General features: G+C 40.1%; 1 protein-coding gene across 1 annotated transcript in view; it reads left to right on the forward strand.

The window, feature by feature from the left end:
- Positions 1-2,286, forward strand: part of tmem38b (transmembrane protein 38B) — a 35,612-nt gene extending 33,326 nt beyond the window's left edge. Inside the window, exon 6 of the mRNA XM_034192422.1 lies at positions 1,159-2,286. Coding sequence (XP_034048313.1) covers positions 1,159-1,455 — 297 coding nt within the window. The 3' untranslated portion in view covers positions 1,456-2,286. The remainder of the gene's footprint in view (positions 1-1,158) is intronic.
- Positions 2,287-11,276: the final 8,990 nt, after the last annotated feature.

Here is an 11,276-nt window from a genome sequence, read left to right on the forward strand (position 1 = left end):
GACATGATTTCATCATAAAAGACGAGGAAGCGATCAGAGCGATGCAAATACACGAGCTGCTAGCTGATGCGTTCACTGGGCGTCCATCATTTCAAAGCATCGCGGAATATTGCCTTGTTTCTGCTTAACACTGACTTTAGAAAGATTTAAAAGGTTTTACCTCATCATCTGATGGTTAATAATCCCATTAATCATTTTATTGCTTTGGGTGACTAGACTCTGTCTCAGACGTGCTGCTGTGGTCGGAAATGACACATGCGTAGTGAAGGCAGGGCGGACCAATTTTTAGGGGCAGGCCGTTCGGTCTGCGACACCGGTTCATACCCCACCCCTGCCCATTCTCCATGTAATGTGGGGCGTTGCATCAGGAATGGCAACCCTGCGTAAAACTGCCAATTCAACGTGCAGATCCACCTCAGATTTGCTGTGGCGACCCCAAGTGGAAAAATAAGGGAGCAGCCAAAGGGACTGTTACTATTTTCATAATGAAGCCTGAATTTTCAAAAAAAAATCATATAAAAGCTTAATGAATAAAATGTGCAGTTTGGTTCGTGGCACTCAAACTGCATACAACCAGAAGAGGTGTAAACACTAATGGAAATAAGCTCAACTTCATGTAATGTTTAGCTTGTGTTTCCTTTAAAAATCCTGGCTGCAGAGTTGAGCCTGAATAAGAGACATGATTTAAAAAAACATGGATGATTTTTTTGTTGTTGTTCTTCAAAACATGGACTTTAATTCTTACAGAACCCTTACTTGAAGGGTTCTGTGAGACTTCTGTAAGAGAGTGGATCAGTGGGATAAGACTTGGGCTCCCAACATGTAGACTTGGGTTTTATTCAACAATCAGGATCCCAGTCCACCCTGCTGTAAATGGGTAGCAGCCTTGTCTGCGGAGGTCACCTGCAATGGACTGATGTCCCGTCCAGGCAAACTCGTAAACTCTGAACCACTTCACGCTACAGATTGTGGAGATTAGTAATACAGGCACCAACAGGCCTCTGGGTGTTTATACCACTTTACTTGAAGAAATAAGAAATGGATTAGAGATTTTATGTAAAGCTCAATACTTAATGATGGGATTAAACATATGTCCCACATTAGGTTTTCATAAACCCAGTAACTCGTTCACACTTTGCTTTTTCTACTCACTTTCAGACAAAAATGCTGTTGACCAGCACCACCGACTCGCCCTTCGCGGCGGTCGAGTCGGCTGTCTACCGGACCTTGTTCAGTGGCCACTCGCCTTACACCCCCCTCGCCTGCGAAGTAAAGAGAGCGTCCATCAATAACGGCACAGTAAACGGAATGACCTCCTCCGCTGCAGCCAAAGAGCGGCGTGACAGCGGAGCAACATGTAGGTGTCCTTCTCCCTCCTCTGCCAACGAAAACGAGGCTCGTCTTGAAGATGAGTCCAAAACCGCAGAGACCAAAAACTGCAAGAAGACGGACTAGTCGGTCCGACGTCTTTAACACCAGGTTGTTTTCTGATTCGTGGAAGAAGGTCATGTTTTTCCTTTTCCATCTTCAGTGCACCATTATCACGATAGCTTTTCTTTTGGTTCCAAAGTTATAATTTTTATATTATTGGAATGATAAATGTAATGGGTGGTGTGTGGGCCAACGTTAAATAGATGTAGAACCAGGATTAGCTTGTTTTTTGTTTTGTTTTTTTTTTAAAGGGGGTGGGGCTTGAGTGTTCTGAAACATACATGGACTCAGTATAATATGGTGGAAGTGTTGGAATGTGGGTTGGGCTGGAAAGGCTCCATAGGCCTTGGTGAAGGTATGTGCTAGTCAAGAGTCGCACTGTTGACTTGTTGACTTCTTTTTTTTTTGGGGGGGGGGGGGGGGGGGTAAATCATCCCTTCATAACCTGGGATACTGTGATATTTGATGCTGCTGGGTTTGTTTAAACCTCCAGCACTTGTGCTGATTACAGACTCGCTCAACAGTATTTAGCTCGGTCTTTTCCAATGATTCTGAGTCCTCGCTGGGTTTTGGGAACAGTGCTGTGCACCTGCTGAACTATGACTTTCTACACATCTTTGTCTTTCTGCCTGTATATATTCCCGTCCAGTGTAAATTGTATTTTTGCTACTCTGAAACAAGACTTATAAAGAAAAGATTATATTCTATGATCACAGAGATTCTATTCTATTTATAATGAATAAATTGCACTTTTGAATGTTAACATTTTGAAACAAATGACAGCTTTATAGTCATTTTCCTGCTGAATTCTTTGTGTTACAATTGAAATCACATGAATAAATACTTTTCAGGGGAGTCCACTGTATTTTTAGTCTTTATTCAAATAGGATTTGTTGTGTTTAATGGAGACCAATTTTTAAAGCTACAGTGTGTAAGATTTCGTGACATCCGGTAGCGAGGTTGCAAATTGCGTTATGCTGTCACCAGTCAGGATTTTGTTTTGCTTCTTTAACAAAAAAGTTATCTTCTTTTGTTATCTTGTGATAAGCAACATGCATCATCCTCCATTTCACAAAAATACATACATTTTTTTGACTTGTTAGCGTGTGCTAGCAACCAATAGACTGGATAGCGGAGTAATCGTAACTTTCCCCCCCTTCAATCTTCAGGTCAGTTTTGGGTTATTGTATCAATGTGATGGTAACATGGCGGCCTCCGTGACGGAGCTCACTCCCATACAGATATGAAGAGCTCACTCTAAGCTTATGTAAGCACACCAATTTGTTGTTAGATAAGATAATGTTCACCAATGAACAGGACTATGAGTACAGTGTTCCATTTCTGCTCCTGAACACCCTCAAATCTCACACACTGTAGCTTTAAAATCTGACCCTAAAGTTAAAATCAGTAACATACAATTACACTCTTACAAATACATTATGTTTGGTCAAATTCAGAGGATTTCTTAGGTTGAAGTGAAGCAGCAACCACAAGTAAACTCCTGTACAGGCTGAACTGAGGCGTTGCATCAGTGTATCATCATCACCTGATTGATATCTCGCTTTCTTTAAAAACCTGCTGGAGATAGCTCCCATACCCTGCCCCCACTGTGAATACAAATTAAGAACACATGGAAGCGTCGAAGAGAAGAGGGAGACGATCAAAAGCCACGGTGCTGCAGACGATGTACCTGTCTTTAATACGCTTCACGTCCACAGATGTCGGACGTATGCGTGCCAATTACAGGCTTTTATCTCGGTGTTTGCTGCAAAAGCTGTTTTCCTGAGCAGGCAGCTCTGAAGTGAACTGTGTGGCCCCTGCAGCTGAAACACACACAAACAAGTCTCTTTCTTCATGGGTGACAGGTAAACTGGTGGCATACTGACAGTGCAGGGCTGTAATTTCCCAGAAAACCTCTCCTGATGAGGTCCAAACCCATGTGACCCCTCCAACAATTACCCACTGATCAGCCTCCCTCCTATTCTGCAGCTTCCTGCTCCTTTGCCCCCCTTTGCTTCGTGGCTCCGTGCACCTCCACTTAAGTTATGCCGCTTCACATCAGCCTCCCTTAATCCCCACGATTTTGCATATTTTCCTTAAGTGCATAGATGCACCTTTTTTTCTTTCCTACCTAATTCTGCATGGACACGTTCATTTGACACAAGTCATCGGGAGATGGAGTACAAGACGGTTTATTAACACAAATTTCAGTTGATTTACTTGTGATTGAAATGGGTGTATAATTAGAATGTTGGCACAGAATATATAATTGTAGCTCATTGGGTTGCTAGATTTCAACTTCAGTTACTACAAAGTGATAATCGTGTGATATGAAATTAACATTTAATAGTACAACCAACAGAATGTTTTCAAGGCTTCATTCTCGGACTCACTAAAAGTTATAGTCTCTTTAAAAAAAAAAAAAAAAAAGGATTAAAATCAAAGTATTTTCATGTGTAATACTATAAATTTATTGGTTCATTTTCAAATTAGGATTCGCAGTCTTATAATAACAATATTATCAAAATGACCACCATAATTTTGATCCACATGGGTTAAAATAAATGGCATCTTTTCTGTGATGTCACTGGTAACAAGGGGGACTTTTCCAGCTCTGAAAAGGCTAATTCATCAGTGTTGTCAACATGCAGTAAACCTTGAAATGCAACTGAAAGTGTCAAACTGTCATATTGAAGGATAAAGAAACTGGCTGACAGAGCTAGTAAACAGGTCAGCATAAAATCTGGACACATTTTCACATGAAGGTTTTGCTGGATATGTGCTTGACAGGGAAGACGACAATCTGCACAAATCTACGGTCATATTCAGTACTAACGTCAGCAATAAAATTACAGTTGTATGCAAAGGTTTGGGCACCCCTGATAATTTTCATGATTTTCCTTTATAAATCATTGGTTGTCTGGATCAGAGATTTCAGTTTAAATATATAGCAGATGAGCACACTGATATTTGAGAAGTGAATTGAAGTTTCTAGTATTTACAGAAAATGCAATAATTATTTAAACAAAATTAGGCAGGTTCATAAATTTGGGCACCCTTGTTATATTGATTTGAATACATTCAGCTTAGTTATTGGAACAAAAAATTGGTTCAGTAAGCTCATTGACCCTTGACCTCCTTACACAGGTGAATCCAGTCATAAGAAAGTGTATTTAAGGTGGTCATTTGCAAATGTTTCCCCTCTTTGCATCTCTTCTAATGAGTGGCAACATGGGAGCCTCTAAACAACTCTCAAATGACCTGAAAACAAAGATTGTTCAGCATCATGGTTTAGGGGAAGGATACAAAAAGCTATCAGAGATTTCAGCTGTCAGTTTCCACTGTGAGGAACATAGTGAGGAAACGGAAGACCACAGGCACAGTACTAGTTAAGGCTCGAAGTGGCAGGCCAATAAAAATTTCAGATAAGCTGAAGCAAAGGATGTGAGAACAATCATAGTCAACCCACAGACCTGCTCCAAAGACCTACAACATGATCTTGCTGCAGATGGTGTCTGTGCATCGCTCAACTATACAGCGCACTTTGCACAAAGAGATGCTGTACGATGCTGTAATGCAGAGGAAGCCTTTTCTGCGTACACGCCATATTCTCATTGGAAGCTATAGGAAGCATTTAGAGGCTGTTATTTCTGCAAAAGGACGGTCTACTAAATATTGATGTATTTTTTTCTGTTGGGGTGCCAAATTTATGCACCTGCCTAATTTTGTTAAAAAAATATTGCACACTTTCTGTAAATCCTATAAACTTGGTTTCACTTCTCAAATATCATCATGTTTCTCTACTATATGATATATTTAACTGAAATTGCTGATATAAACAACCAATGATTTATAAAGGAAAATCATGGAAATCATCAGGGGTGCCCAAACTTTTACATACCACTGTAGCTAGAATTTTGTGATATACCGCAGGTACTTTTAAAAGATGCTTTATAAATAACATTTTAACACAAAGTACATCTTGTTAAATTTGTGGAATATCGAAGAGGACAACACCTTTAAACTAAAAACTGCAGAACACGAGAGAATTCATGCAGCTTTGACAGTGAAAAGTAGCCATACGTTTTACTTTTAGGGGAGGTGATGGTCTAGTGGTTAAGGTGTTGGGCTTGAGTCCAGAAGATCATGGGTTCAAATCCCCGCCTGACTGGAAAATCACTAAGGGCCCTTGGGCAAGGCCTTTAATCCCCTATTGCTCCCGGTGTGTAGTGAGCGCCTTGTATGGCAGCACCCTGACATCGGGGTGAATGTGAGGCATTATTGTAAAGCGCTTTGAGCGTCTGATACAGATGGAAAAGCGCTATATAAATGCAGTCCATTTACCATTTACTTATTTAGCATTTCATTTCAGTAGTTTATCAGTGTAAATAGGGAAAACAACAATCTCAAACAAAAATATATACAAATCAAAATTTCAATTAATTTTAATTAATTTCAACACATCCTTGTTCTTTTTAGAGTGGCACCACAATATTTTCCACTCAAATTACACTACAAAGAATAATAAATATTTCTTCTCATCCTGACTTCTTCAAAATATTCCTCAATTTAAAACAAAAAAATCAACATAAACAAAACTCTTCGATTATATGTGTATAAAATATTGTTAGTTATCCTGCAGGTTTGAATTATTTTTGTAACCGGAGTTAATGTGCATCAAGTTTAAAGATGGCAATATACTTCACTACCACTAGGTGGCGTAAGGAGGCATCGTCATTGGTGGCTTGCTGCCTGAAAAGTGACACAGCAGCCAGCAGCTGCAGGCAAGAAGAGATGAGGACAGGAGGAGACAAGAGGGGGCAGGAGGAGACAAGAGGGAAGAATAGCAATCAGGAAGGGACAGGAGGTGACAAGAGGGGAGAGGAGGAGAAAGGGAGGGACAGGAGGGGAGAGGAGGGGACAAAAGAATAGGAATCAGGGAAGGACAAGAGGAGGCAAGAGGGGAAAGAAGACAGGAAGAGACCTTATTTTGCAGATCCAGTGCAGTGCATCCTGTGTCATACTTGTGAGGACGGGCTGTGGACAACCTGCTGGTCTGAGAAGAGTTTGGTCTGTGAGAAGATGGTCTTCAGTGCTGTTTTTCATAAATCTTCAGTAGCTGAAGGTGCAGTGCTGCAGTCAGTCTGGATTCCCAGCTCACAGTACAAGACAAGGTCCCGCTGCAACAACAAAAGCATCAAATTTGTGCGCCGACGTGTGTGCATGTGCTTTAGTGCTCCTTTCAGTGTGCATGTGCATGTGACATGGAGAGAGCCAACAAAGGCCCAGTTCATCAAGGAAGCACAAAGAGCTCTGGGACACACATGAACCAGATCCTTCCAAGCAGCCTTGAGGCCGAGGAGCTTTGTTCCAAACCAACGTAACCTGCTACTTGCGCATTCACGACCTTCTGCTGCTGCACGTACTGTATGCACTCGTGTCCGGATTCATTTTATATTTTTTCTACATGCTTTTCAATTAGTCTGTCTCAGCAGATCTCGTTTCACTGGAGAAGAAAGTGTCAAAAAGAGTGCTGCCATCTTGTAGCTTGTGGCTGTGCACCTGCTCCAGCTCTGTGCCGTGTGTGTGTATGTGTGTGTGATGTCACAGGACCTTTAAAGACTGTGCACATGCTCTTCACTGTGCAATGTGTCCACGATTCCCAAGCTGCAGCTCCTCAAAGACAGAGACCATCCTTCAAGAACCGTGCGACCGATTGTTTTAGTTTCTGCTCAGAAAAGAGTCAGTATCATACAATGATTTGTGAAAACATGGCTTGATTTTCTATGTTTTTATTTTCAGTTTCTGTCTTTGCAAAGTTTCTTTAGTAACCTGGAAATAATCTGCCCAGGCAGCTTTAGGGGCTGTACAGCAAAAATGCAGATGAGTGGATGAGTGAGTGAGCTAGTCCAAACCAGTCAGCTTATGTGGTCAATAACACAAAAACAATAAAAGCAATCATCTTGTAACTCATCAAACTAAAAGAACATAAAATGGAGATGAACCCTGCAGCGTCTGGTGAACTTTGATCCACCAGATCGCTTCAAACAGCAACTTTGTTTTGATATCCCACAGACACAGCTGATGGTAAGTGAAGTGAATCATGAATCCTGAAAAATGTGTGTGTATATGCATGCCCGTATATAGAGGGGGTTCAGGGGGTTCAACCAGACCCCCCCCCAAGAATTCTGCTGATTTTTTCTGCTGATTTTTTTCTGATCTGGATATCAACGTTATGTATTTTTTTTTCATTGATAATAAGCAACAAGCACTAACTGTTACACAGCTATTATCACACACCCTCAAGTTTCAATTTCCTCTGCCAGAGTAATCCCTTAAGTGATGAAAGGGGAAACTGCTAGATAAACTTTTCCCATGGGGGTTGAGAATTTTTGCTCCCTGGTCCCTATCCTCCTCTGATATCAAACAGATTAGTAGGCTTGTAAATACCCATGTAGACACACAATTACACTTGTCTGGTTTGTAAAAACATGTTTGTATGTATAAGCTGAGAAATAAAGGGAGCTTCTCCTTCCTGTTGCAAATACTGTAAAGGTGCAAATATTCGCGTAAATTTATTATGCGAATTTCGTGACTTAAACAAGGTCGCCAAATTAAATATCGCTATTTTAATACATAACATACATATTCATAATGTAAACGCGAATATTAACACCGCTAAATACGAGGTCTGTTAGAAAACTATCCGACCTTTTTATTTTTTGCAAAAACTATATGGATTTGAATCATGTGCGCTTGCATCAGCCAAGCTTGAACCTTCGTGCGCATGCGTGACTTTTTTCACGCCTGTCGGTTGCATCATTCGCAACCGAGAGGCAGGTATAAAGTTTGTATTAATGTTATCTTGGTTCTTCCTGGGTGGTTCTTATGGCAACTGATCCAATCCCAAGCAAGGACTATTTGTATATAAAATGTATTTCCTAAAATGATACATTTTGGGTTTCAAATGAAATTTATGTAGCTTTTTACCCCTCGAAATCCTCAAAAAGCTTCTGCTGCTTCGCCCCCTGAGCCCCCCATGGCGGCGTTGCCCCTCGACCCCACCGGGGGCCCTGCGGCCCACTGGACCCCCAACTCCAGGATTTGAACCCCCCCTTTCACATTCCTATATACAGCCCTGTGTATGTATGTATATATATATATATATATATATATATATATATATATATATATATATATATATATATATATATATATATATATATATATATATGTGTGTGTGTGTGTGTGTGTGTGTGTGTGTGTGTGTGCGTGTGTGTGTATAGACCCTCAGAATTCAACAGTTTTTAGAAGAACTCAACCCTTTTATTTCCTGTTAATTATGTAATTTTTAAATGTTAATTTACTATCTTAATGTATTTAGAAATTGTTAAGTTCTTGTTATCATATACACACTATTATTACTATCATTATTATTATTATTTATTTATTTATTTATTTATTTATATTTTGTCTTTTTTTTTAAATGGACCACAATGGAAATAAGTGTTTGGACTTTCTTGTACCATCCATATATTTTTAAAATATTTACAATTATAATATCACTAACCGCACTCACGCTTTCAATATATAGATGATTTACCGCCCCCTGCTGGAATGGTGTGTGAGTCCAGTATGTAGTTAGCAACATCCATTGTTCAGTGTTGTTCGCTAATATCCATAGCTTCAAAAATATTTGTCCTATCAACGTTCCATTTTGGCAGCATTTGTCCTTTACCCAAAATACATCAGCAAACCAATCGTTAAATGTCAGCTCTCCACAGTTTCTCTGTGATCAAAGTTACACACACACGCATGCACGCGCGCGCACACACACACACACACACACACACACACACACACACACACACACACACACACACACACACACACACACACACACAATTTTGTCTTTCTGGCATTCTGCCACAAACATGCTTCTAATTTTAGACATGCAGAAACAGATGTGGTGGAAGACAGCAAACACACTACAGTTTTCACTCATGGTAATGGCAACATGAATCTTAACTAAACTGACTAAACCAATTCACCTACAAAAATACAATAAATTAATAACACTAACAGCACTGTTAAACTAACAAGAACCACAATAACAACATTTAAAACCCTTAAACCTGAACTCTCATGGTGCATTGCAGCACAACGTCCATTGTTTACTGGTTATATAAAATTGCTAAGTTCTCCAAAAATATTTGTTCTATCAGCTTTCCATTTTCATCCTTGACCCAAAATACATAAACATACCAAACGGCAAATGTCAGCTCTCCCCAGTTTTTGTGTGATTGAAGTAATACCCATGCACACAGAGGCCACTTGGCTGTTATAGATATGTATACAGTAAAAGTCGCATATAATGGATTCAGGTGGACCAGCAAATTTTGTCTGTTATAATCGAAATCCATTATGTGTATAAAACAACCTGGTCTCACGGCAAGTCGTGCTTCAGCAGCACGAAATATACATTAATCTATTGGTTCGTGATATTGTGACGAAAAGTGCTTCATTTTCGTCACGGCAGCACGAATTCATTCTAATTCATTCTGTGATGGCTGCATGAAATTAAAAGTGAAGCGGGGGGCGTCGGGGTGGTTATGGTTAGGGTGGGGGAAAGAATAAGATTAGGTTATGGTTAAGGTTAGGGTTAGTGGTAGGAGTAGGATTAGTAACAGTCACGAAAATTTGACTCATTTCGTCACGGGATCACAAAAAACAAAACAAAACTTGAGACTGGTCTGGTATAAAATGGACAAAATCCGCTATGTGTATTAAATGGGCCAAAATCCGTTATATGTCTGTAACGGATTACAGTCAGGAGGCACCGAACGATCGTTTAATGACCGGGTCAATACTTTTTCTGAAAAAAATAAACGCCTGCCTTAAATAAGCGCCAGGCATTATGTGCATTAAAAAGATTACATTTGGTCGAGTCACTCCTTTTTCTAAGTCAGCTGTGGAGTGGTACCTTAAAATCCTAAAGCCTGATTGATGCTTCTGCAACTCCAGACAGGTCCAACACACCTGAATCAAATGGCTGAATTACCTCCTCAGTATGCAGCCAAGTTCTCCAGAGTGCTGCTAATGACCTCATTAACTGACTCAGGTGTGTTGAAGCAGAGACACATCTAAAGGTTGCAGGACACCGGCCCTCGAGGATTGGAGTTGAAGACCCCTGATCTAAACCAACGGTATGGTACGTACAATTTCCTCCGTGAATTTTCCGATTCCATGTTGTGAAGTTGGTCATATTTGTGGACTTTTCTGCCAAACTTATTTGATACATGATCAAAATGAAATCAGCATGCACACTGCAAAAACTATTAAAATATGATGGGAGAGGAAGGAGTGAAAATGTAAAAGTGACAAATTAGTCGAGTCATGGGGTCAAACCTGGTTTTGTTGGATAAAGTTTTTTTCTCTGCTGATTTTTGTAGCCTCAGGGTAGCTTGATAAGAATCAGGGGGGTGCTCGGTGATATCCCTTGGGCAACTCTGGATATTAACCCCTTTATACCCAACACGGTCAAATCATGACATAACGCCTAGTTGACACATTTCCTTGGTAAAAACTCATATCAAATGCATCAAGTTTTCCTTCTCTGATATTTATTCACATAATTTTACAGAAATTGCACTAGTGCTGAATAAAATGTTGATCAAAACTGAATGAATTAACCCTTTTCCAACCATTTCCAATAGTGAATTTGTCAAAATATCTGCAAGATTTTCAGACAACAGGTAACCAACAGTCGAAAACTGCCATCTCTTCTGGAATAGGATATAATGTATGTTTTTAGCCTTACCGGCCTGTTCACCATTGTATTGTAT

Source organism: Thalassophryne amazonica, chromosome 17 (assembly GCF_902500255.1).
Source record: "Thalassophryne amazonica chromosome 17, fThaAma1.1, whole genome shotgun sequence".
NCBI lineage: Eukaryota > Metazoa > Chordata > Actinopteri > Batrachoidiformes > Batrachoididae > Thalassophryne > Thalassophryne amazonica.